At 46.8% G+C, this 27,828-nt stretch overlaps 1 protein-coding gene across 7 annotated transcripts in view; it reads right to left on the bottom strand.

The window, feature by feature from the left end:
- The window catches only part of LOC138516848 (zinc finger protein 638-like), a 1,099,812-nt gene that overhangs the window by 904,051 nt on the left and 167,933 nt on the right, over positions 1-27,828 (bottom strand). For all 7 annotated transcript variants that reach the window (XM_069632280.1, XM_069632282.1, XM_069632284.1 and 4 more), the window contains exons 5-6: positions 21,228-21,311; positions 7,436-7,534 (exon numbers count right to left, since the gene is read on the bottom strand). In XM_069632280.1, coding sequence (XP_069488381.1) covers positions 7,436-7,534; positions 21,228-21,311 — 183 coding nt within the window. The remainder of the gene's footprint in view (positions 1-7,435; positions 7,535-21,227; positions 21,312-27,828) is intronic.

Genomic DNA, 27,828 nt, shown 5'->3' with positions numbered 1-27,828 from the left:
GAATTAGCACATTTGTGAGAATTCTCCCCAACAGTCGGACCACAACCTAGTGAGGGTCCTAATAGATGCCCCCCCCCGAAACTCCAAGACAAAACAAGGTGGTTATGCATGACTTGCTGCTACGGGATAAAGTGCTATGCTAAGCGCTCTTGTCAGCGATAAAGAATACTTCAAAATTAAAGACAATGGAGAAGTTTGTTTAGCGAGGGTCTGGGAGGCATTTAAGGCCACGATAAGGGGAATCCTCATTGGAATGGGAGCGAGGAGAAAAAGGGAGGAGAAGGAGGAGAAGCTCCTTCGAGAGAAAATTGAGGCCAGGGTAAACTGAAGTCCCAAATGTTCCTGGGTAGATGGGCGGAACTTAACACAAAGAAACTAAAGACGCTCCTGGTCCGTCAAACTGAACGAAAGCTAGCTTTCTTGAAACACAAGTACCTGGAAAAAGGAAAAAAAGGCGACAAGATTTTAGCATAGAGAATGAGGGAGCTTAGGCACAGTCGTATAGTAGATGTCCTGTGCCCCGCCGAAGACTCAAGGACTCTCAGAGGAATTCCACCAGTTCTACGAGTTGCTTTACACCTCAGAATATAACAGACAGTGCAGATGCTGACCCCTTCCTTGATTAGCTCGCGAATCCACGCCTCCCGACGGAAAAGGCAGATCCCATGGAAGCGCCCATCACTCCCCAGGAAATAATTGATACCATTAGTGGAATGAAAGGGGCACCACTACCGGAGACAATGGTTTTATGTTATCATTCTATAAGATTACACTCACCCTGGCACCTTTTATGGCCAAGCTGTTTAAGTCGGCCCTGGAAACCGGCTCCCTACCCCAGTCTATGTTAGCGACCCTAATCGTAGTCATTCCTAAAGAAGGGAAGGACCCGGCTCAGTGCTCATCCTACAGGCCCATCTCTGTCCTGAAAAAGGATGTGTGAATTCTTGCAAAACGGCTAGCCAATAGGTTGGTTCAGCAGCGCCCCTGGTGGTTTTTGGCGAGCGGAAAATATAAGGAAGACCATAAACTAAATGCATGAGGCCACATGCAGAGGACTAGGGGCTCACCTTGTATCCATAGATTCGGAAAAAGGCATTTGACTGGGTCGAATGGCAGTGCATGGGTGAAGTCTTGCAGGGGATGGGCCTGGGAGAAACATTGAGGGCCCAACGGCAAGAGTAGCAGTCAATGGCACAGTCTCTTCCCCCCCCCCTTCCAGCTTACTAGAGGAACTAGACAGGGTTATCCCATCTACCCCCTGTTGTACGCCCTGGGTATGGAGCCCTTGGCTATCGCCATTAGGTTGGACCAGGGGATTGCAGGAATCCATGCAGGGAACAAGACTAAACTGACGTTTGCTGACAACATTCTTTGATAGTTGACAAATCTGTCGGAATCTCTCCTGCGCCTCCTGGAGCATATACAAACCTTTGACGGATTCTCATGCCTGAAAATAAATCTCTCAAAGTCAAGTGTGATGAGAGTCGAGTCCTCCTTGTACCTGGGAATTAATCTCCCTAGGAATTTGGAATCCTTGTTTGACCTCAACACCCCAATACTTGAGAAAATGAATGCAGATCTGTTACACTGAGCCCCCTTACTCTCTCCTGGTTTGGCCGAATGTTATCGTTAAACATGAACATCCTCCCCAGTCTCTTGTACCTTTTCATGGCTTCCCCCATCACCCTACCAGATGCCTTTTTCGCGACGATTCAAGGCATAGTACAACACTTCATCTGGAAAGGGAAAAGGCGGAGTTAAATATGCGACATTGACTCTCCCTAGGAACCTAAGGGGTTTTGGCTCCCAGATTTAAAAATTATACTACTACAGCTCCAGGTAATGATGGAACACTTGAGAGACGATATGGATACCTATTGGACATGTAGATTACACACACTCCAAAACAGTGAGACCTTCTGTGGTGTCCTCCCAGAGAAATCCTCCCCATGTTAGATCCCACCCCACTTTGGCGGTCCTCTGGGAGTTATGTGAACATTAAAGGTATGTATGTAGTGCACCGTCACCAACGGTCCCCAGGCACTCTGGTGGATCTGTAAAAAAAGGAGGGGGGGGGAGAGGGAGAAGTGGTGTTCTGTTGGCAGCTTCAGTTCGGTATACACCATGCGCTGAGCTTTGGTGCGAGTATCGGACCGGGCGAGACCTCGTGTGCTGTTGGTGCAGTGTGGTAAAGTGCGTGCGGTTTGCTGGGAGAGAAATGGTTGTGTGAATTTTCAGGTGAGTTAGGGATGCAGATATGAACGTTGGGTTAGTGGGGTATGTTATCCTGGTTCTAGTACATCTTGTTCCATTTAAATTGTATTCCTTTGGGTGGGGTTATTGCTGATTTCCTTTGTTGGCCGTCTAACGTGTGTGTGATGGCACGGCGCGCTCCCAGCTATATCCTAATGAACCTTGTATAATGTGATTGGGTATGTCTATTTCTCTCCCTCTGTTGTAGGAGCTGAGGGCCAGGGTGCTATTGATAAATCATCCTAGTACTTCAGTCTTGGTCTGCCTATGTATTCAGTCTTTAGTGTCCTCCGGTATGGCTATCTCTCAGTCGTTCAGTATGTTGTGGAGTATCTTCCTTAGATTCTATTTTTAGATGATTGCTTGGTGGGAATCGGGATCTGTGTCTTCATTCATTTTTTTTTTTTAGTTGTGTGTGTGCCAGTGAGTGGTCTTCTAGTTACGAAGTGAAGAGCCAGGATTTGATCCGTTTCCTGAATAGTATGTGGTTACTTGTGTTGCGACCTACCAAAGAACATACGCAATACCAGGCAAAGGCGCTCCTTTCCATCTGGCCCTCGCCAGAGTTTGTTGTGGGGCGCTGCCCCTTGATCTGGGTAACAAAGGGCTTCGTAACACTCAGCTATGGTCGGATAAGGGACGAGAGAGCCGCTCAATTGTTTAGGGAGAATACCTTTATTGATTACGAGATCTTAGCTGAGGCCAAGGGCACGTCCCTGCTGTCGGTCTTTGAGTACCCGCTAGTGAAGAGCATCTTGACGGACTCCAAATGTTATTTTGCATTTATATAGCACCATCGGTATAGTATCAAGGCGGTGGTAGGTTGAACGCCCTCAGGAACCGAAGTTAAAGGCAGTAGAGAGAATAGAGTCTACGCACTCGGCCGCTCTACGCACTTCAGCCACTTGAACGACTTAGTCCGCTCCACTCACTTCATTCATTCATCCTGCATTATTGGTTCAACTCATTTCACTTGCTGTGCGCACTCAATCCGTTACGTGTTCTCCATCTGTCCCATGCACTACACCCGTCTTATGTACTCGAATCATCTATTCTGTACCATTTATACATTCCATGTCATGTGTCTGATTTCATCCGTCGCCTGTATTCATTTTCCCTTCCTCTTCACTTTATTCATTTCGTCTATTTTGTTACTTTTCTTCATTGCAGTCATTACACCCATTTCATTAATTACAACCGATTTACTACTATTGTACAATTTTCTTTTTTCACTTTGATTTGCTTTTACTCATTTTATTCTTATTGTCCTTTTAGTTTACACTAGCGGTTATTAGTTGTCGAATTCTCGCTTGGATCTTTGTTTTATTTAAGATCTAGTATTTTTGTTTAGTCGAATTGTTATCCATTTTATCCTTCTGTCCAGATTGTTCCTCTTGTCCATTACATTTATTTTGACCATTTCCTTAATTTCAGCCACTTTGCTGTTCGTACAACATTCATTTTATCTACTTTGTAGGTTTGATTCTTTTTTTATGGTGTAAATAGTGTAAAGAACTCTCCCGCCTCTTCATCCCCTTAGAGAAAATAATTGCAGAGTCCCCTAATAGGAGGGGAGCGCTGTCCAGAATCTACAGAGTGCTGGTCATGGTGGATTTGGAGGGGAAACAGAATTTGAAATGTTTTTGGGAGTAAAGGGTGGCTGCGGAGATAGAAGATGCAACCTGGGGTACAGTCTGTAAATTAATGCTGGCAGGGTCTCTTTATACGGTAGCGATGGAACAAACTTTAAAATCCTACATGCTTGGCACATGCCCCCGGCAAAGCTATCTAAAATGTTTTTGGGAGTGTCTAATCTCTGCCTGAGGGCATGTGACCAACAGGGAACATGGTACCATATGTGGTGGTAGTGCCCGTCCATTCAAATTTATTGGGCTGAACTCTTGAGCTGGATCAAGGACATGGTTTGGTGTCACCACAAATTTGCACCCTATTGAACTCATGCTTGGCGTCCCGTCCCCTGAATCGGAAACTAGCTTCGAGAGTGGTGGAAGAGTGGTGGAAGCCATGCTAAGGGCCGGAAGAGTGGCCTTGGCCCAGAAATGGAAACAAACCTGCTCCGTATAGTGGGTCTCTAAACTGTGAAGTATCTTTAGATATGAAAAGATCTCAGCGATAGTGAACAATAAGATGGACAGCTTTCCTTTGGGAGTGTTGCATTGTTAAGACGGTTGTGATGACCTGAAACCTTTACATGTCTCTGCCCCTAGGCATGTGTTGGCCCCCAGGCCCCTGAGGGCCAAGGGGGTCTGGAGAAAAGCTTGGACCGGTACGTAGAACTTACCTTGCCAGTTAGGGCTTGGTCTCAATGATATGCATCTGTAGGCCCCTGGCAGATGGTTGGTTTAGTAGCTAGAGTGCAGGGGAGCTCGGGGGGGTGGGGGGGTTGCTGGGTAGGGTGTGGGTGGAGAATGTGATGGGGAGAATTCTCAGAAATGTGTTAACCTCTACCTTAGAGACCCCCAGCAACTTTGCTGGATTTTGAGGACTATTTTTTTTTACCTGGAGAGAGTGCAACCCTTTTCCCCGATCTCATGTATTTTTGTGTGAATTTTACCTCGGTTTCTCTTTTGGTTTGGAGTCTAACCAACTCCATAGGCATCATGTTTTTACAATTGTGTCACACAGCACCTTCAGTGCAGTGGCACAGGGAAATCTTTTAGATATCTCTGGGATAAACTACTGTTTCCCAGAGTAGTAGAGTGAAATTGACTACTTCGTATTGTACTTGCTAGACCCAACACACCCTATCTTACAACATAGTGATGGAGGGGTTACTTAGAATATCCTGTGTCTAAACGCTCATGTAACATCATTTATGTTACCCTTTCCTCAATTGACTGGCTGGTGGCAGTGGTTTTGTTTTGCATTTACCGCAACCGTTGGAAGACCCGGTAATCGCGGTAGCCATCAGCTTTTTCAAAATGGTGGTCGTCTTTTTTCACCAGGTCTTGGTGGAAAGGTCCTTCTAGAGTTTTTCTCTGCACGCAAAACCAGGTTTGGTCTCTTTGTTCATTCGCCTTTGGCGGGCTTCAGAAGTGAAGACCGCCTCCGGCTCCAGAGTGTCTGGGGTAGGCGGGAGGTGCAGAAACACCCTGTGCTTAGTCTCCTAGGAGACCCAAATGCACTCTGTGGCGACTGGCTGACTGTCCGGCAAGGACAGCCACCCTGCTAGGTGAGTGGCAGCTAGGCTAGAATGAATGGGAGAGAACTGAATAAAAGGTGAGTCTCTTGGCTTGGAAGGCAGAGTAGACCACTGGACGTAGGAACCGAAGAACTTGAAGAGGACGGCTGCTGCAACTCCTGGACCGTTGGTTTGCCTGGTGAAGCCCTGCTGCAGGTCCGAATCACCAAGTTTCACATTGACAGAGAAGCCCTGCAAGGACTTCTCCCTTTTGAGTTGGTGGGACCAATCAAGTCCCAAGTAAGCCACCTGGACACCCATCTCGGAGCTGGTTGAATTGCCTCAGAGTTGCTTCAGGAAGCCTAAGAGCCAGGGAAGAGGGACACCAGATTGTGTGCGTTGCTTGTAAACTGGCCTAAAGCTTTTGGAAGGTCAGTTGAGTGCGGGCCCTCAGGTGTGAGGAAAGTCCACCTTGACAGCCAGGAACCGCACGTATTGCTATTTGCTGTACCGCAAGGCGATGAAACACAAAAGAGCCACTGAAAGTAAAATTTGCTGGTTGCCAGCTTGGACAAGGCCAGTACAGTGCAGGATTCTCCCCCTACGTCCTCCCTCTTGTCCCCACAAGTGAGGCCCAGGAACAGTGATATCTGCAGAACTGCACAGGAATCTTCAGCTGCATCTTTTTCTTATTTACTAATGTACTGTATAACTAGCCCAAGAGAACTTACCTCTCAATGAAGTGCTTGTAACTTCTGCAACTTACAAGTCTAATCAGCTTGTGGCCCTACATTTGGTCCTTTTTATCAAAGGCTCCCAAGAACTTGTGCAAAGACTTTTCCATTTACTTACCTGAAGTGCTGCATCCTATACAAAGACTTTGGCCTATTGACTTTGGCTTAGCCTATTGAGTTTAATGACTCTTCAAGTGTTATCTGAAAGTATTTGCCCTGCTTATGAATATTTGTAAATTCTTGTGTTCTAATAACCTTTGCCTTTCACTTACTTTTTAAAGAGTATTCGGAATGCCAACAGTAAGGTACAGTATTGAAGTATATTCTATTACTCCCCTCTTGAGATGAGCCTGGCTGCTCAACACGCTACCAAAACTGTAGTACAAGCTTATAGTACAAGCAAAGGCTGGGTTGCCTATACCTGTAGTTCTAGTTGTTGTAGTGTTCCCAGAGGCTAATGCATATAAACTTTGCCTAACAGAGGGAAAGGAAGAGAGGTGGGGGTAAAAATGTTGGTGACGTTTGAGTTCAATTGAATTACAACATTAATGATAAATGCAAAGAAATTAAATGAGAAAAAAAACAAGAGCATCTCCATACAACTCCCTGCACAGAAACGTGCAGTAAAAATCTGACGATGGCCACCGGGGATTGGTTTAGGGAAACATCATTGGATGGGTGAAGTATGACCCAGTCTCCAGTGATTGGTCAATGGGACAAAGGCAGTTAACGCTTTTAAAGCAAGACTGCTTTCTTTTATTGAGTATTCCCGGCCTGACAGGGAACATTCATGAGCATGTGAATCCATGACGGACCCGATGCTGGAGAAGGATACATTGCATCCCCTCAGAACTCCACCTAAGGGGGTGTGCCAATTACACAAAATAATTGTTAGGCAGGATAGAAAAGTATCCCTCTATCCTTGGAAACAGTAGTGGTCACAAGGAAAATAAAAAGGGCAGTCAAAGAGCTCACAATAACACTACACAAAGTGCTGTGTGCTGAAATAATACATGGCAGATGCCTTCAAAGGTGGAGGAAAGCATTACTCCAAAAAGATGCAAGCAAAAGGGTCGAAAAAGGTTCCCAGAGAGACTAAAAGATTGAGTGCTTTGGGGGGGTGAGGGGTGGAGGGAGGTTCCCACTCACTCAGAAAAAAACGGATATAAAATGCAAGAGCCCAGAAAAAAGTGCTGGGGCACCCACTAGGTAAAATTATGCACAAAAATGAAATTCTACTCAACAGTAAGACCTTGACCAATTGTGATGTTAAAATGTATGACGAGGGTAAACAAGTGACTTGTACCTGGAAGGGCTCCTTGAACGGGATCGGCACACAAAAGTCCTAGGGATGTAATCATCAAGACCAAGGAGGCTCAATGGGTCAACATCATCAATCTCCATTCTGCAAAAGGAAAAGAAACACTGGTGAATTAGTTTATATTCATATTGCTACAACGATAACTTCCGGATACAAATGTAAACGCAAAAAAGTTATTACACACCACAAGCGTTAGCAATGGTCATTTACCTATCACATTAGTACAAAACATTGCGTTCAGTTTAAAACTCACCAGTATGGGCAAAGTGACAGGAAGCACCAGCCTATTGTAACCTATCAAAATTTGACAATACAAATATTTATATTTAATGAAATGTGGATGGCAACACCACAATGATCACCTCATACTTAAATGCTTCAGTCGGTTTTGCTATGATCTTGCTCTTTAAACATGCAATGGCTAAAAAACCTGACAAGAAAGGGAAGCCAAACCTCTCAAACGTCAACAGAGCGATAAGACTCAACTCAGGCCCGGGTCGAGACAGCAGTACAATTAGTCCACACATAGATCCAGAAAATAGACCACACAGATATACTGACATATATACTTTAATATTTAAAGTTATGCATAGAAAACTATCAGTTCAAATAGGCACTTTAAACATTAATGCACAGTATTGTACAAGACTCCAATCTTAGTATAAGGCTGTACCACCCGAGTATATGGTAGCTTAGTCAGAGCCGCCAGGCTTATCTTAAGAGGGAGAGAGGGCTGTAGGAAAGTACACTGAACCTCTAGTACACCAAGATTCAATAGTAAGACAGGTATTATAACAATGTATTATAAACACAAGTTCAGGGTGGGGTGACAAAACCGTGTTCGTTGCGGCCGCTGGCAGGGAGTAGGTGCTCCAGGACTGTCAGTAGTTATTCACACTTCAGTCTTGAGTTTTAGTTGTGCATTGATATTTACTAACACAGGTGCAACATGACATTTGAGGCACAATGTGCCAGGGTGGTGAATCAGAAAACAGCTGACGCGCGTTTCAACCGAAGTCTTTCTCAAGGCAAATGGGTTGTCGTGAAGGCTCGCGTTGGAGCGTGTGGCAGAGTCATCCTGGATAGGGTGCTGGCTCGTGGCTTAATAGCTCATCTGAGGATGAAGCCCATGTTAAACCAACTGGTTCCACCCTGAACTTCTAAACCTCCAGGGAACCCTGGAGTTTGGATCCCCGACAAAACCATGTGCTAGACCGCAGGCCAAACCCTGACCACAGTCGATTGGTTGCGCAGGGGACCAGTCTGTCCAGACACCAAACTCCTTACCCCTTGCAATCATATTATAAACAAACAGGCCAAGTTAAGTCTTGGGGTATGTACAGGTTATAGAGTCAAACGCATTTACATAAACACAATGCTTGAATGTGCACAGACCAAAAAGCATAAAAACAGTAATTCTAGGGAAGTCAGACCTTATACACATTCAGTACAGGCCACACCTATTCACGGGGAGTAAAAACCATACTTTACTTTTAGATTACTTTGAGTCATACACGGGTAGTAGACCCCGTCAATTACGCAGCGACACTCAGCAAAGAAAATCACATGATCAACCAACCCTGTTACCACAATGCTTTTCTGAAAAGTGGAACACAGATTCAAGGAACAATATATATACCTCCAACTACATTTATGATAATGCACAATTAAACTAGGTAAGACCTTTTTGTGTAATATACAGTTACAGATGCTTTTCAGCTCAGATGAACAGTCTAAGATGAGCAATAACTATTTACACTAATTTAGAATGCACCAAGCAGACCAAGGTCAGCTACACCTAAAGGACACTATTTCAAGTATGGCACACAGCTATTCTAGCAAGGTTAAAACCTAATGTTGTAATATACTATTACATTTTTTCTTCGCAGATCAGTGGACCACAGACTGAGAAAGCAATACATCTTTAAGATATTTTAAGAAGGCACACAGCTAACACAAGGTAAGCAAAACCTATATACACTTTTTAAAAGGTGCCATCAGCAACCTAAGGTTAGTATAGACCTAAAACGGTTTTAGCATCTGTATGAAACAAACCAGGTGAAAGCAAAATCCAATGTTACACTTGATGAATAAAACGTTAATCTAGGAAGGTAAAATCTAAGGCACACTTACTATAAACAGTCTATACAGCAAGTTAGGGAAAGCAAGACCCAATTGGGAAACCATACACCTATTCGCTGAAAGAATTAGTGAAGCCAACAGCATTACTTTTGAGAAAGAGGCACAACCAATTTACAGATGAGCCAATTAACCTTATATATACTTTTCAGAATGGCACAATGAAGATTCAAGCTAAGAACTTTGTAACAGTCCACTCTCAGAGCGACAGTTACCAAATACTGGTTCCATGTGTTAATATCCCTGCAAAAATATTGCCATAAAAAGATAGCCATATTTTTGCAGCATTAAGGCATGGAACCTGCGAGGCACAACCCTGCAACCCCCGCATTTTAAAAGGAGAAAAGGGACACCTGCAGCCCCCTCTCCCATAAACCCCAAAAATTATACCCCCCCAAAAATGTCACCTATGGCTGTTCCTGACGACCATATGTATGGCTATATTTATGGTGGGGATAATATGTAGTGATACCCAAATACTTTTAAACGCTAGTTATACTTTAAGACAGAATCACTTACTTATCCAGTCCTTCCCTATTCAATTGCACAAGTTCACTCAGGGGCAGAAGAGGGGCCTTAGTAGTCTTGGAGCCAGCTGTAGGCAGGGTGAGATAAGGTTCTGTTGCAGACAAAGGTCTAAGTTAGTTAGGGTCCAGGGGCTTCTGAGAATACACCAGCAGTGGGCCTGGGTGAACTGGATGAGATGACTCCCAATCACAGAAAACACCCCAAAAGCTTCACAGAAATCTCAGGCTTAAGGTAAGTAAATACCCCAGCCAACAGTACCTCAGCACAGAAGAGTTGAAGCAGGAAAACCTCAGGATCTGCAGCCATAAACCTGGTCAATGTATTCCTTTGTCATGAAGACATGACTTTGGAAAGGATTTTGAAGTAGGGATCAAAGGAAAAGGATCCAGGCAAGACTTTCATTGATGCTGGATGCGGCTCTGTGCTTTTTGCGTCCTTTTCAGGAGCCAGAAGACCGAATATTGCTGGTCAGATTCTGGTAGTTTGCAAGGTCCAGCACTCTGTTTAGGGGACTTTTCTAACTCTATTCACGTCTCAGGAGGTGCAGCAGGATGCCCACAAAGTTTCAGCAAGATTCGGAAGACCATGCACTGCACAATGGCTCAAGGTCCCACGGTATTTGGGTATTGCAGCCCTGCAAGGTCGCAGCACGACGTTTAATGGCTCATAATGCAGTCGCCATTTTTGAAGTCCGCATGTCGATTGGAAGGAAAGATAACAGCAGGCTCTATGGTCACTGGAAATCTTCTCAGCTGGGTTTTCTTAATCTTCCTCTTCGGATTTGGTTCCGCTGTTAGACTACCTCTTCAGCTTCCAGGATCAGACTTTTATGAAGGAACCCAGTCAAAAAGCCATGCAACTTTAAAACTTGGGAGGTTGGCAGTCCTTTCTGGACAGCCAGCCTCCCAGTATGAACTGGATTCTAGCAGTCAGGTTGGAAGACAAAGGGCTGCAGAGTTTTGGAACCCTTCTTCGCTTCCTGCCTTCACAGAAACTCTGGAGCCTGGGCGGGCTTAAACATCTACCGCCAAAGACAAAATTGACAGGGGATGTTCCCGCCCTGGAGGGCAGGGGAAGGAACAAGAAAGGATAAGACTCTACAACAGTGGCCTTTTTGGTAAAATGAGCACCCAGGGTAGCTTTACTGGAAACAGCCTGCGGTAAAGGTGCACCGAATTAGTAAGGAACAAGTTACTTACCTGTAACTGTTGTTCTCCAGCATGGGTCTGGCATGGATTCACATGCTCATGAATATTCGTCAGGCTACGAATCCTCTGTAAAGAAAAAATCTGTCTGTTTCATTTCTAAACTGTCTTTCTCCTAGCAACCAATCACTTGTCTCTGGATCATACTGGCCCCAGCCAATGACTGCCCTCTACCTAAGCCCCTCCTCTGGCAGCCATCTTAAGATTTGGTAGCACGTTAAGTGGCAGTAGGACCAAGAGAATAGCCGCAGAGGGGTGGGAAGGTTTGCATGTGAATCCATGCCAGACCCATGCTGGAGAAGTTACAGGTAAGTAACTTGTCCCTTCTCCAGCATGGATCTGGCATGGATTCACATGCTCATGAATACAAGAATACATAGCAGTACACACATGCACAACCACGGGAGGTGGCAAGGCTCAACATTAAGCATCTCTTACCCCCTCACCAGGCCCACCTTCAGGCGAACAGGTTGCGCAGCACTGCCTGGCCGACTCTGGACTCCTCCCTGGAATCCCGTGAAGGTGTGAGTCAACCTCAACGTAGCAGCCCTGCATATGTCCAGCAAGGGCACGCCAGACAGGAACGCCGTAGTAGCAGTGATCGCTCTGGTTGAATGGGTTCTCGGACGGACACCGGTCGGCTTGCCAACCGGTGACAGTGCATGAGGCAGCCGGAGAGCCATCTAGATATGGAAGCCTTCGAGAGGGCCTTCCCTTGGTTCACAGGTCCAAAGTGAATGTCAGTTAGGGTGGTTTGCAGGAGAGGGCCCGATCTCTCCCACTCGTTGTGCGGAGGTGCTGGCCACAAGAAACGCTGTCTTCCACGATAGGAACTTCAACGGTGCCGAATGCAGAGGCTTGAATGGCGGCCCCATGAGTCTGCTCAGTACCACGTTGAGCTCCCACGCTGGGGCCAGAGACTTCACGGGCGGGAATGATCGGAACAGTCCCTTCATATACTCCTTCACCAGACAATGAGACCACAGAGATGGACGCCCCGGAGTCCTGGTGTAGCGGGAAATAACTGCCAGATATATCTTGGAGGCATGAGCTAGACCCGCCTTGGCCAGTGACAGTAGGTACGGCAGCACTTGAGGGGCCATAATCCGCAGAGAGTTAAACTTCTGTGCACGGCAACAGACAGAGAACCTCTTCCATTTGTGCCATAGAACTTGAGAGTTGAGGACGCCCTGGCCTTTGCAAGCACTTCCTTGCAGATATCGTACCGTCCAAACTGTAGTGCTCAAAGATCTTCTGGAATCCTCCAATAAATGAAACTCGACAAGAATTTCGCCGTTGAGGGGCGTAGAGAATTCCAAAACGGGTTACTCTTGATCGGAAGTAGACACGGTGGAGCTTGAGGCTCGATTGACCGAAAAATGAGATGAAACTCTTTGGAAAAAAAAAAAAAATTATTGTAATTTAAAAAAACGCAGTAAAAGCTCGAGAGCTATAGCACGAGGACTCCCAACACTTGAACGTGCAGTACAAATCTGAAGATGGCTGCCATAAGATGGGTCTTAGGGAGAGGGCAGTCATTGGCTGGGCAATATAACCGAGAGCTCAGCGATTGGTTTATAGGAGAGAGTTTATAAGTGAAAGTGAAACTTCCTTTTACCGAGAATTCCCAGCCTGACAGAATATTCATGAGCATGTGAATCCATTCCTGACCCTATGCAGGAGAACAATTTTTATAAACATACTGTCCAAGTGTAATTTTTTTATTCCCATTGTGTGGACCCTTTACAAGCTCACCACCTCTTGAGACTTAGCTTAGACCATCGTCACTACTAACTTCAACTGGTTTGGCTACAGCTCCCCAGAGTTGTCCCAGTCACAATATAGGTTGGCCTTCCCTACATCTGTCTATCAGGTCAGAGTATAGAAAATCAGTCCCAACACTCTTCAACTACATTTTTCTTCGAAGACGGTATCAGAACTAGAACGTCCTATTGCCTTCGGCTCCCTAAAGGCATCCCTAAAGGCATCCCTACTGGCTTTGGTAGTGCGTGTCCCCTATAAATGTTTTGTCATGATGCCTACCCCCAACCCAGACCAGGTCCAGCAACCCCGGAAGCAGGCATCAAGTTATTTTGAGCAAGCCCAAAAACCCCTGCTAGGGGCTGTTGGGTGCGGTCCTGGCACCTATGGCGCCAGGCTCATATGGAGAGTCAGTCCTGGCGCCATAGGCGCCAGGCTCAGAGTAGAACTTACCTGATGCAGACCATGCTGCATGCGTACCTGATGCAGACCATGCTGCAAGAGCTCCAAGCCAAATGAAGCTTGGAAGGGACTATTTTACCTAGGGACAATTTTTTACTCGGGCGGGGCTGGGGAGGAATACTTACTTGGGACTACTTTGGAGGCTATTTAAACCATGCCCGAAGAGCAGCACACGCTTCGCGTTACTCTGCATCCAGCGCAGCGTAACGCTCACCGTGCCTGGAAGTCTGCATCCAGTCTTCTGCCACGCCCACCTCGAGTTTGGAGCGCCTAGAAAAAGGGAATCTTGTTTTGGATATCACCAATTCCTTCGAGCCAGTGAAGCAACTGATTATCAACGCGCCCCTGCGCTCAATGCAGGATGGAGAGCTCATCTTTTCAAACCATCAGGTGAGACTATAAGAGGGGACAAAGGTGATCCGTGGGGAGAACAGCGGGGGTGGGGGGATTTACACTCAACTCCACAGGTGGTTAATTCCCTTTCTCCATTTGCAGAAGAATATTCCTACGGGCCAAGCAAACGAAGCTAGGTGGGCCAGTCCAGTCCGTCATCTCGGCCCTACGAGTCACATTGGTGGAGACTGCAGCTGTCCAGTTCAGATCGACGCCTCTGTGGGAGCCAGGTGAGCGTAACAGGTTTTAATTCTTGGAAAATTATTTGGGAAAAGACTTCCTACATGCCTCTGGGAGAAAAGGAACAAGTTACTTACCTATAACTGTTCTCCACAATGGAGAACAACAGTTATAGGTAAGCTCATGAATATTTCCTGTCAGGCTGGGAAACCTCGGTAAAAAAAAAATAAAAAATAAAAAAAAAATATCAATATTTCTGAACTGTCTTTCTCCCAACAACCAATCGCTGAGCTCTGGGTCATACTGCCCCCAGCCAATGACTGCCCACTACCTAAGCCCCTCCACTGCCATCTTCAGATATGGTAGCCCCAGGTCAAGAATGGACCTCCAGCCCTCAGTCTTCTTTTGCACTAGAAAGTACAGTGAATAAACTCCAAAGCCCGATTGCCGCTTTGGAACCAGCTCCATCGCCCATTTATTTAGCATGGCCGAACCTCCAACAGCAGTTGAGGCATGTGTTTTTCCTGCCGGGCCACCAGTGGTATTTGGTGACACTTCAGTTGGAACTCTAGATTGTGCCGGTGGGGCGAGAGCGTCAAGCACCCAACGGACAGTGGAGATGGCCTTCAACATGCGAACGAAGTTCGCCAGCCGGCCTCCCACCGGGGTGCACGCCCGACATCATGGCCCGTTCATTCTTGCTTGGATGTCGACGGGCCACCTTGGGTGCTCTGGAGACAACGTCCTTCTCTGGAGGCCTTGGAGTGGCCCCTGTTGGTCTCCTGGGCCAAGAAGCGGGAGGGTTGGCGGTAAGAAGACGAGCCCCCGACGTAGCCCTTCGAAAAACAGGGTGACTTGCTTCCAGAGGACCGATAAGATGGCAGTCGCTGCTGTAGTGTGCCCTGAGCACGTGCCGATTCTCATCTACAGCCTTCCCGAGAAGATTGTCTCTGTCCTGTCTCTGTCCAAGAGCATGTCCAAAACCCTTGTATGGACCTGTCGAAAGTTGGTGGCCTTGAGCCAGCCACGGCAGTGAAGGCAAACGCTGTTGCCCATCTGGCAGAAACCCACCAACATCAGCGATGTCCGTGGCCATCGGGATGGCGTGGTATAACGCGCCACCTCGCCCTCTTGCAGAATCTCCATCGCTTCTGACCTCTTGTCGGGGAGGAAGGCCGGAAGAGGTGCGAGCTAGAACTACAGCTCCCGATCGTAGTGCGCTAGGATAGCAATGGCTTTGGTGGCCTTTATGGTCATGGATGCAGAGTAGATAACTAGTCGTCCCATAGTATCGAACGTCTTCCCCTCGTCAGGAGGTGTGGACACTGCGGAAGATGAAGAGCCTGACTACTACTACTTGACAGCTGCAGAGACCACCCAATCTGGTGACGGTTGTGCCCGCAAGCACTTGTCTTGGGCGCAGAGTCCGGCACCCTGTATTTCTTCTCTAGGCGGTCCCTCTTCGATGGGGCCGTAGAAGGGTTCTTCATGAGCGCCAGTCCTTCATCCCAAATGTCGTCCAAGAGTGGGACTTAAAGCATGGTCTTCCGCTATGCCTTGCAGCGCTGATATAGGAAGCCCTCCTCCTCTGGAGTGAGCTGGAAGTGCTCCGATGCGGAGATCACCACATGAAACAATCCTATCTCGTCGGGCGGAGAGGATATTGGTGGAGCAGACGGAAGGTCCCGCATACTGCCGTCATCTTCCGTACCAGTTGTCAGCGCGGTGTCCGACTCCTTCTCACCTACTGGGGGCGGCGAAGAGGGACTAGACAGGTAGTAAGGAGGCATCGGGTGCCTTTTCCTCTTCTTGGCCGGCGGTTCCACTGTTGTTGCAGGCACCAGTGCCGCTGGGAGAGCGTGTGGAGGGTGTGAAGAATGTCCAACAGCACTCTAGGTGGCAGCTGCAGGGTAGGGACAGACGGGCAGCTGGTGCAAAGGCTCAGGGCCGGGGGTCTCATCCAGAGGCCCTCCGTCCCCTTCCTCAACAGTATCTCATTCATCCCCCTCATCGTAGGGCGTGTAACGTTAATGTTAAAGCATATTTGTACCACACACCATCACCACGGGAGTGGTCCCCTGGCACTTTGGTAGATCAAAAAGGGGGTTGGGGTGAAGTTTGGGGGAGCGAGCAGGATCAGTTCAAGAGAGCAATGATGTGCTGTTGGCACCTTCAGCTCGGTTAGCACCGTTCGCGGAGTTTACCGCTCGGTAGCCGCCGTGTGCAGTTGTGCAAAGCTATGTGTGGTTGGTTTTGTAGTTGCGTTGTAGTAAAGTTTGTGCGGTTTGTTTTGCTTTAGGTTTGTGGTTGTGTTTGGTTAGAGTTTGAGGTTTGTATGCAGAGGGGTGAGATTGCAAGTGGGTAGGTTATTGGCCTCGCTATATAGGAGGTGCTGTGTGCTAAATTTCCATTCTTTCTAGCTGTGGTTCGTGAATATCTTTGCATTTCGATCTAAACCCGGCCTTAGCTAATATTCACAGTCCTGTCTATATATGACGCATGCCCAATATTCACTATTGTATCCAGATGTGGTGTTGACCTACCTTCGAGCCTGACTAGATGCGAATACAGCTAGCATACGGGATGCCATCTACATATGGCATTGTTAAATTCCCAGTGTGGATGTGGCAATGGCTAATATTTGCTATACTTCTAGATGTGGCACTGGCCGGTATTCATGATCCTCTTTTGATGTGATGCAGGCCAATGTTCACAATCCTATCCATGTGTTGCACTTGCCACGGTTCAAGCCTCAATCAAGTGTGGGATTTCTAAATTCCTATCTAGATGTAACATAGGTTTTTTACCATTCTAACTAATTGTGGTAGTTGCTATCATTCACAATTCTGTCTGGGTTGGCGCCGGCTAGCGTTCACAATTCTGTCTCAATGAGGCACTTTCTAATATTCATAATTCTATCAAAGTATGGCCCTAGGCTACGTTCATGGAGTGGGAGAGGTTATGTATGCTAATTTCTGTCCTCATGTGGTTGATGCTCGTTTTCTGTTCCAGGTAGCGTCTCTTGTTGTAGAAGTTTCTGCATAGTCCGTTTTGGGTGTTACCTGTGTCATGTATTCTTTCAATCTGTTTTGTGTGTTTCCTGTTTAGTCGTTTCAATTTCGTTCCAAGGTGTTGAAGGAGAGCCCCCTAGTTTTTTCTTGATGTATGGTTTTGTTCCAGGCAGATTTCATTGCTTGATCTGAGGAGTCTCGTTGGCTTGTAGATTGTTTTTTCTTTTGTAGGAATTCAGCTCCTTGTCCGCCGATTGCCCTGTGTGTTGTGCACATTGTTTTGAAGTTGATCTGATGTTTGATTGGGAGCCAATGTAGTATTTTAAGTGCTGGGGTGATGTGATCTCATCTGGATAGTTTGAGTGTGGCTGCTGCCTTTTGGATGCGTCATTTCTTCAGGAGGTATACTGGCATCCCGATGTTGAGGCTGTTTGCGTAGTCGATGCTTGACATGAGGGTGACATTTAAAGTGTTTTTTGGGTGAAGGAGAGGACTGGTCGGATTCTTCTTGTGTGAAGGAGGAAGAAGCATTTCTTGATTATTGCGTTTATTTGTGGTTCTATGGTTAGGGTGTTGTCTAGTACTCCCCATGTTTTTTTTTCTACCTTTGATGGTGTGGGCGCGGTTCCCATTTCCGTCGGCCAGGGAGTGCAGGTGTGGTTCTCTTGGTTTTTGGATATAATCATGATCTGTCTTTCCTGCGTTGATTTTCAAGTTGTTGGCGTTCATCCAGTCAGACTTCTTTTAGACATTCTATTAAGGTTGAGAGATCGGCTTGAGTATTAGATTTTGTAGATAAATTGAGTGTCATCTGCGTAGTTGTAGCATGCTGGAGAACCTTATTACTGGAGTCTGGTAGATGTTGAAAGGCAGGGGAACTCCACAGTCAACTCGTCGAGTAGACTTGAAGGGTTTTATCCATACCGTTTCTGTTCTGTCCGCTAGGAATGATTTAATCCAAAGTAGCCCCAGCGTTTACCACGTCGCCACCAACATCCTGGATGGTCTGGAGCTAAACGAGTTCCTCCTCCTCAGTTTAGGAGATACCCGTGTCCTGGAGGACTGAGTCTCCCCCTCCTTTCTTCGCGTCCAAAGGGGACTGTCTCGAGGAGATGACCGGCTTCTTCTTCAATGGTCTGGAATGAAGACTCCCTCCTGCCAGGGAGGGACACTCGCCTTTCGAAAGACGCCCTGCAGGTCCGCCTTCGAAAGGGACCACGATGGAAGGAGCAATCTTTGTCTGGTGCACCTGGGCCTTCATGGTCAGGCCAGGACCCTTTGTCCTGCTTGGCCTTCGTGGTCTCTCAAGACACCTTGTCCCGTTTGTCCTTAGGGTCCTTGTCCGACAAGGGTAGGCCGGACGCCGTACCCTGCTTGGTCTCATCCTTGGCCGCCTCAGGGGTCACCTTCAGCTTGCCCGGGGGATCAGACTTCCTCTTGGAAGACTATCCGGATTGTTGACTGGATACCGATGCAGCCGGGGATGTAGGACGCGCCCTGAGCACCGAGGAGCCCGCAACGGCTTGGCCTTTTGTTGGACCCCCGTGGGAGGGCCCCCCCCCCCCTCAAAGAACTTCGAAGCCCGCTCAGCTTTCCCGGATCCGGGAGAGGCATGCTCCTGGGACCCACCCAGTGCAGAGGCCTTGGTCTGCAGCCACTCATACAGCCACTTACCCCGATCCTTCAACGTGCATGTCGAGAGTCGCAGCAAAATTCACTATCTTCCTCCTTGTGCGTCGGGTACAGGCAGTAAATGCACTGGAATGTTTGTCGTCCATGAAAACATTCTGCAAGCCACAGTCGGTACAAAGCTTGAAAAGAGGGGGAATCCTCCTCCTCCGACATGATCCATGTTGTGTAGGTCTGACAAATCTTCTGTAAGCCTCCACAAAGAAATCCGCCCTTGAGGGGCGTTGCAGAATCCAAATACTCGCCTGCATTATTGCTGCTTAAATAATATGATTCTGCAATTCGATTGAATGTTACTATTAGTTGCTACATATTTAGTGTGATTAATTTATAATAATGTAACTTGAGTGTGTTTACACACGAATACGTGTAGTTACTGATTTCATTGTAATGCTCTACAGCTCACACTATCCCTTCTAAGATAAACCCGGCTGCACAGCCACTCTACCGACCTGTGTAGTACAAGCCTATGTCAGAAGCTGAGTCACTAATACCAAGCAGATAAGTTTTGTAAAGTCCCACACCAGTTGGACTCTTCAAAATCTTAACTACCAAGGGTACTTCAGGGATTAAATCTGGTCTCTGGATGAGGCCACCAAAGTTTCAGACGTTTGACTTCGGTAGACCATGCACCACACAATGGTTCAATGGCCCAGGTTATTGGGGTATTGCAGCACGCCAAGGGATGGCTCAAAATAAAGGTCTTCTTGAGTCTAATGGGTCTCACCAGGCCCTGGGTCAGGGGCATCCCCTTCGGTTTTCCCAGGTCGCTTGGAAGGAAGGGTAACAGCAGGCTCCGGTTACACAGCAGAGTCTCCGGTTGCTGGAAAACTCTACGGCCGTCGTTTCTTCCTCTTCGGTTTCAGCTCCAGTCACAGTTCAGAGTATCAGGAACTACAGCACAACTTCTGCAATCTCTCTCTGCAGTTTACAGAAAGGGTGGTCTGGCTGTCCAATCAGGCAAGGTTAAAGAAAGTGTTGTGGATTTGGACTCCTCCCTCGCTTCCTGCCTTCTCGTATACTCCGGAGCCTTGGCAAGTAATACAAAAGATTCCCGCCAAAGACAAACAATGTCCACGGAGGTCGTTCCCAGCCTAGAATGAAAGGGGGAGTCCTAAACAGCAAGCACACAAGAATGGGGGGAAAAAAAAGGAGCCCACCATGTTTGCAAAATGATGGCCATTCTGTGCATTACCGAGGCTGAATTAACAGCCTGCGAGTAATGGTGACTTAAAGTCAAAAGTAGTTACGCTGCCACAAGCCATTGAGTAAACTTGCAATTGTAACACAATGTTGAAAGGGAAGTTTTAAAGGGGATACCTTGTATCCCCCCCCCCCAGGACTCCACAACAGGTGCTGTGCTGGCTCACTTATACAAGTGCATAAGGTGATACAAATCCCTCTTTACTAATTGGCAACAGTAGTTCACCCAAGTATATGAAAGAACAGGGGAGCCCAAAGGTGCAACCCAGCCTAAGCAGAAAAGTTGTTGGAAACTATAACTTAAGCCATACGCTATGGAGAGGCATTAAAAAGTCACCCATAAAAAGAGAAAAAGACTAGGTGAGAAGGGAAAGATTTATCACAATTATGAAAATCTTGCCCAACAGTAGCGTAGCTATGGGACTCTGCAAAACATCCGACGATGGTGGAAATAAATAATCTGAAGGACTTCGCCGCTCGAGGGATCATGCGTACATGTAACCGTCACACTAGGTAATAAATTACCAACACACACAGTCAACCCCCCTTTCAAACTTGCGCAATACCATGCATTGCTGGCATCTAGTGGTAGGTGCAAAGCATGTGATTTTCAGCAGATCCACAAGCCTCAGAAATATATCTGCAATTATGGCATTCCTTTTCACATGCCAGAATCCTTCATATATGGGGAAGCCATTAATTCAACAGATTTAGGTCTTTAGGAGTTGGAGGGCAAACGGGATTAAGGTGGCATGCCTAAACATACATACAATCCAATGATGTATATCGGTAGAATTCTTGTAGGCAATTATAGTACCATTGTAATTTGTCACCCATTATGTATGCCAGATATAAATGTGCAATTTATAACAAATTGTAATTAAGTTTAAATTTCCAGTTAACACAATTGTGTCCACTAAGTAGGAACATACTACTTTCCAACTCAAATGCTTCTATATGATTTGACCATTTATTATTTAAGGAGCAATATTGGAGCCAAAATTGTGTATTTTTCATGCAAATAAATACAAAAATACACACAAAGCAATTTTAGAAGGTCAAATACACCAATTTGTAATATCACATCTCCTATATCGAGTGTAAGCATTAAACACATTTCATTGAAGCTAGAATGTCCAGGTGTAATTACACCACATGACTAAGGATTAAAGTTCCTCGCAAATAGACATTAACAAATTATCTTACCTGAAAGCAGGGCTTCTAGACCTGGACTTGGTATTCTTTGCCACTGGTCTCTCAGGTGGAGAAAAATGTCCTTCATTTTCTTTTCTGTCGAAAAATATAAACATTCCCAATTACCATTTTAGTATAAGTTTGTTGACGGAGTGTAATTGTCAATATTTTTGCAAATCTGGGGAATTTAGAGTGCAAATGAATTTTCAATTACTAATTTGTGTTTGGTTGCTGGTCTACTGGAAGCGAGTTTTACTGAAGTCCACCTATAGTAAAACTGTAGAAGACTAACTCTTAGATTTACAGGGTTCAAACTTCGGTTTTGTTAGGACAGTTTTTATGAAGTTCAACTAAGGGCTTAGTAAAACCATTCAACCGAGGCAGTACAAGACTCCACTCTTCGTATAAGACTAACACAAGGGCATATGGTAGCGTAGGCAGGCTCATTTTAGCAGAGGGCGCTGTAGAATCAATACAAAGAAATAGTACACATGGTCAAAAAAAACACTGAAACACTATGTATTCTAAAAATAAAGGGTTTATTTAAATACAAGTAGACCAAAGCCTAAACCTAATTTAAAAAGCAAAAAGTATTTCTAGTTAAGTCAGACCTTATCAAACACATTCAGTATAGGTTACACCTATTCTTGGGGAGTATAAACCATTAGTTACTTTTTAGATTACTTTCTGCAATACAGGGTTAGCGGACCCTAATAGTTGTACCGTGACCCACAGCAAGAAATCACATAGTAAGTGAACCGGACAATATGCTTTTCAGAATACAGGAACACTTATTCCAGGAACAGTAGAAACTTAACTCTGACACAGGATAACAGTTATCCTAGGGGAGTTGGACCTTTGGGTGTAATATACAATTACACTTACTTTGCATCTCAGTGGAACAAGGACAGTAAGAACGTATTACACTATTTTTGGATGGCTCAAGGCAGGTAAAACTAATGTAATATACTATTGCAGTTGCTTTTCAGATCAGTGCAATACAGATTGAGATGAGCATTAACTCATTAACTTGCTTTACAATGGCACACAGCTAACAAGGTAAGTAAATCCTATATACTTTTAAAGGAGCCATCAGCAAGTTAAGAGGCAAGTATAACCTAAGGCAGGCTTATTCTGGACAGGCTAAAAGCAAGTCGGGAAGCAAGACCAAACTGGACACACTCATACATTTATCCTAACAGGAATAGTAAAGTCAAACCAACAGCATTACTTTTGGGGAAGAGGCACAAACAATCCATAGGCGAGTAAAGTAATCTTATATGGGATACATTACTCACCGTAATCGTATTTCTGATGCTTGTATCTGCTTAGATTCACATGCTGTGCATAGGCCGACATCTAGTGGAAGCTGCGGAGTATTAGTTTTTTTTTCGAAACTCGAAAATGGGCGTCGACACAGGCGTGCCAGTAATACTATCCCTAGTGTGACATCCACTGTACCCAAGATCCCTCAAGCGTCTAGGATCCTCAGATTGTATTTTTTCTGACATGAGGAAGCATGAGGAGTAGCGCGAGTACAGATAATCCAAGCAGATAGACAGAAAGGTAAGACTACTAGCAATCATGCGCCTTCTCTCTGAGGGGAGGAAGGGTGGGTCGCATGTGAATCTAAGCAGATACAAGCATCAGAAATACGATTACGGTGAGTAATGTATCCCTTCTGAGGCTTGTGGAATCTGCTTAGATCACATGCTGTGCATAGATTAGCGAGCAGTACCAGAAGAAGGAGGTGGGATGTGAGAAGGGTCATGAGCAAACAGGTGTCTTAGAACCGCTTGTCCCACTTGTCTATCTGTCTTGGAATGAGTGTCAATGCAGTAATCCTGAGTAAAAGTGTGAATAGAGCTCCAAGTAGCTGCTTTGCAAATGGTGTCGAGGGGAACATTTGCAATGAAAGCCAGACTGGCCCCAATGCCTCTAGTAGAGTGGGCTCCTGGCGTAAAAGGCAGAGTTTTTTCAGAAAGAGTGTAACACAGCTGTATACAGTTGATAATCCACTTCGAGATAGCACCTTTAGAGACGCGATCTCCCTCTCTGCCTGTAGCTACGGAGACAAACAGTTGATCTGTTTTCCTTAGCGGTCTGGTTTTATTTACATAGTAGAGGACCGCCCTTCGCACATCTAGGGTGTGAAGTTTCACCTCAGCCGAGCTTTGCGGGTTGTGGAAGAAAGCCGGAAGCTCGATGGACTGGTTTACATGGAATTTAGATATAAACTTAGGTGAGAACCTAGGGTGTGTGCGTAAAACCAGTTTGTCTTTGTGGATAGTAAAGAAAGGATCCTGCACTGACAGAGCCTGAATTTCACTGACCTTCTTATAGAGGTACTGGCTACTAAGAAGGCAGTTTTATAAGTCAGGTGTTTGAGACTACTTTTATGCATGGGTTCGAAAGGGGGGCCCATGAGCTTAGCTAGCACCACATTAAGGTCCCATCCTGGCGGTGGATTAGAAATAGGAGGGTGAAGTCTCTTTACTCCTTCCATGAAGGCTTTAACTACTGGTATTTTCCACCACTACACCTTGTTATGGGATGTGGTGTAAGCCGAGAGGGCAGCCAGGTGTACTTTGAGAGTTAAAAACCAATCCTGCATCCAGCAGGTGGAGCATGTATGTCACAATGTTGGAAGGAGTGCAATCAACCGGGTTGATTTGTTTATTCTGGCACCAAATAACAAATCTCTTCCACTTGTCAAAGTAACAGTGCCTTGTGTTTGGTTTCCTGGATTCTTTCAGTATGTCCATACACCTCTGTGGTAAATTGAGATGTCCAAACTCTATGACCTCAGGAGCCATGCTGCCAGGTTCATCGAGTTGGGTTGCTGGTGCACTGTTTGACCTTGTTGCTGGGACAGTAGGTTGTACCAGGCTGGAAGTTTGATGGGCTTGCACACCGCCATCCTGCGTAGGTGTGGAAACCATGGTTGTCTCGCCCACATGGGAGCAACTAGGATGAGCGTCATCGATTCCTTGTTCATCTTGTACACTACCTTCCTGATGAGGAGTTGGTGGAAAAGCGTACGCAAACATCCCTGACCAGTTCATCCACAGGGCGTTCCCTTGCGAGTCTGGCTGGGGGAACCTGGATGCAAATCCTGGGCATTGTTTGTTTTCGCTTGTGGCGAATAAGTCTATAATGGGGAAACCCCACTGAGAGAAGAGATCTTCTACGATCTCTCTGTGAAGGACCCATTCATGTTCTTCTGGGAGGGAGTCTCTGCTTAGAGCATCCGCTAGGGAATTGAGCTCCCCTGGAACATGTTGCTATGACAGGAAGATGTTCCGTCTGAGTGCCCATACCCAGATTTTCTGGGCAAGCTTGGACAGATTTGGCGAACGAGTCCCTCCTTGCTTGTTCAGATAGAACATGGCTGTCGTGCTGTCCGTCCGGATCTGCACCAACAAGTTTATTAGATGGGGCTCGAACGCCCGAAGCGCTCTGAATACTGCCAGAAGCTCTAGCAGGTTGATGTGGTTCTTGGCTACTGAGTGAGACCAGAGACCCTGAGCTGTGTGGTGGAGATGGTGAGCTCCCCACCCAGTCAGGCATGCATCTGTAGTCACCACTGCTTGTACTTCGGGATCGTAAAAGGGTTTTCCCCTTGCGAGATTCTCTCTTGTCCACCAGTGTAGGCTCTGTACAAGTGTTGGCGAAACGACCACTAGATCGTCCCACTGACCACTTGCCTGAGACCACTGTTTCGCCAACCATTCCTGCATAGGACGCATGCGCAGTCGCGCGTGGGGGACCAGGTAAATGCATGACGCCATCATGCCCAGTAACCGCATTGCTTTGCGTACCGTTATTTGTTGACCGGACTGATAATGTGGAATTTGCAGTAGTATATTCCGAATTCTCTCTTCCGAAGGGAAGGTCAACCCTTTCTGAGTATCTAGGATTGCTCCTAGGAACTGTTTTGAGGTGCTTGGCACTAGGCTTGACTTCTTCTCGTTGATTGAGAAGCCTAATTCGTGGAGGAGGTCGATAGTCCTTTGAATGTTTGTCCTGCAAATTCCTGGGGGTTTCCCCCGTTATGAGCCAGTCGTCCAGATAAGGGTACACTGGGATTGCCTCCCTGCGTAGGTGTGCAGCTGCCACCGCCAGTACCTTGGTGAATACCCTTGGTGCTGAAGCTATCCCGAAGGGCAGTACCTTGAATTGGTAGTGGCGACTGTCCACCTTGAAGCGCAAGTACTTTCTGTGCGCCGGGAGCATGGAAATATGAAAATAAGCATCTTTCATATCCAAGGTTGCCATGTAATCCCCTTTTTTAGGAGGGGATTACCTCTTGTAGCGTGGTCATACGGAATTTTTGGGGCTTGACATACTTGTTGGCAGGCCGTAAGTCCAGTACTGGGCGCATTGTCAAATCTTTCTTTGGCACAAGGAAGTAAGTTGAATAGATACCCTTGTTTACCTGGTGTCCTGGGACGAGTTCTATCGCGTCCTTTTCTAGCAGAATGGCAATCTCCTCGAGAAGGATCTTCTGATGCTCTAAGGAGTGTACTCTTTGTCGTGGAGGATGGTTCCGGGGACGCTGCAGTAATTCTATACAATATCCTGTGGACACTGTTGACAGCACCCATCTGTCTGAGGTGATCCCTTCCCAAGCCTGGGTGAAGTTGGAAATGCGTCCCCCTACTGGGGTTGCGTGAGAAGGGACCCTGAACTGAGCGTCACTGCTTTGGTGGAGGCGTGCCACCTCCCTTGTTGGGGCTGCCTCTGCCTCTTCCACGCCCTCTTTTGTTACCCCTGCCGTAACTTTGGGTAGACTGCTGGCTGTTGTTCCACTGTGTACCCTGTCCCTGGGCATAGTTGCCTCTTTGTGAATTTTGGCCGCGTGGGCGACGAAAATTACTATTCCCCCTCTGGTTAGGGGGTTTGTTGGTTAGTTGGCCAAGGGATTTCAGTGTCTCGTATTCGTCCTTGGCGTTTTTCAGTGCGTCTTCGACCGCTTTCCCAAACAATAGATCGGGTTCCACCGGCTTGTCTATTAATGAAGCCTGTGTTTATGTTTTGAACCCCGACTGCCGTAACCACGCATGTCTTTTGATAACAGTACCTTCTGCTATCAATCTTCCTGCGTTGTCCGCGGCGTCGAAAGTTGCTTTTAATATGCAACCAGACACGGCTCTCCCTTCTGCCGAGATCCGACCCAATTGGCCCTTTAACGGTTCAGGAGCAGAGGCTATGAGCGCCGCGACCTCTTCCCATTGATGGCAGTTGTAGCTGGCCAACAGGGTGATGGAGTTAGCAATCCTCGCTTGGTAGGCGGACGTTGAGGCTACCCTTCCTGCCAAACCCGTAAAGTTTCTTGCTCTCCTTGTCGGGAGGAGCTTCTGATGAAGATAAGGGTGTTCCAGGCCCTCTTCAGAGTGTTGGTAACAACTAGGGAGTCTGGTTTAAGATGTCCTCTTATATAGAGAGGGTCAGACTGGGCTGCCCGGAAAAGCTTTTCGACCCTGGGGTTGACTGCTCTGGTGAGGTTTGGGTTCACCAGGGACGGATCTATTCTTCGTTGGATGGATTTAAGGATAGGGATGGTCTGAGCGACCGGCCTCCTCTCTCCAACCAACTCTTCTGCGAAGTCCCTTTCCTCCTGTACACCATGGGTGCCGATGTGAAAATGTTCTGCCGCGAGAGCGAGAACCTCATTAAGGAGGGGTTGGTTATCGACTGGCGAGTCGGTAACTGGGGCTTCGTTCTCTACCGGGGAATCTACTCTGTAAATTTCCTGCTCATCTTCTCCCTCCTCCTGATCCTCATCATCCGCATAGTATTCCGTCCCGGTTTGTTCCTCCATAATTTCAAACTCCTGGTCCCCCTCAGGGAATGGAGTAGAGTAAGGCTGCACCTCGAAGGGTTCAGGTCTTTCGAACCGGGCCTTTTTACTTAGGGGGATAGGATCAGTGGAACCTGAGGGTGTGGCCCCCTGAGGGTCATACGAGAGGAAATGCTCTGGATTCTTGTCGTAGAAATCAGCCAAGGAAGACATCCTTGACATTACCCTGTCTATGTCTTCACTGGACCATTCTTTGGAACAGGGGATGACTTTAGTAGGCAATTTAGGAGACTTATCAAGGGTACCCTTGCTGGATGTGGATCTCTCAGTAGACTTGTATTTGTCTGTCTGCTTAGGGGGGAAGGATGGTCGTACAGGAGTGGAAGAATGCTTTCCGCTGTTTCCCCCCCCTCCCCGTGCGTGGAAAAATGTTTTCCCCATAGCTGCCCTGCCGGACGACCTTCCGAGGTCGGGGAACTGCGCTCGGCTGTCTTTCGACGCCGTAATGCCCTCACCGTCCGAAAGTACGGCGTCGCTGCCATCGCTGAAGGCGCCCTCCGCTGCCATGGCCGCCTGCCTGGCGTGGTGTGCCCAACGCTTAGTCGAACGGTCCTTAAGTGTCTTAGGTTTAAACTTACTACACGCTCTGCAGTTCGCTTCGGGGTGGTCCCTCGGCAAGCAGAGATTGCATGTTGCGTGCCTGTCGACCCAAGGGTATTTGCGGTTGCACTTGGGGCAGAATTGGAAAGGGGTACCCTCCATACGCACCTAAAGGCAGCGGGCTGGTAAGTGTATGAAATATATAAGATA

Source organism: Ambystoma mexicanum, chromosome 6q (genome assembly GCF_040938575.1).
Source record: "Ambystoma mexicanum isolate Mex_15411 chromosome 6q, UKY_AmexF1_1, whole genome shotgun sequence".
NCBI classification, from domain to species: Eukaryota; Metazoa; Chordata; class Amphibia; order Caudata; family Ambystomatidae; genus Ambystoma; species Ambystoma mexicanum.
Note: the sequence above shows the minus strand (reverse complement) of the source record. Positions and strands in the feature narration are given on the sequence as shown.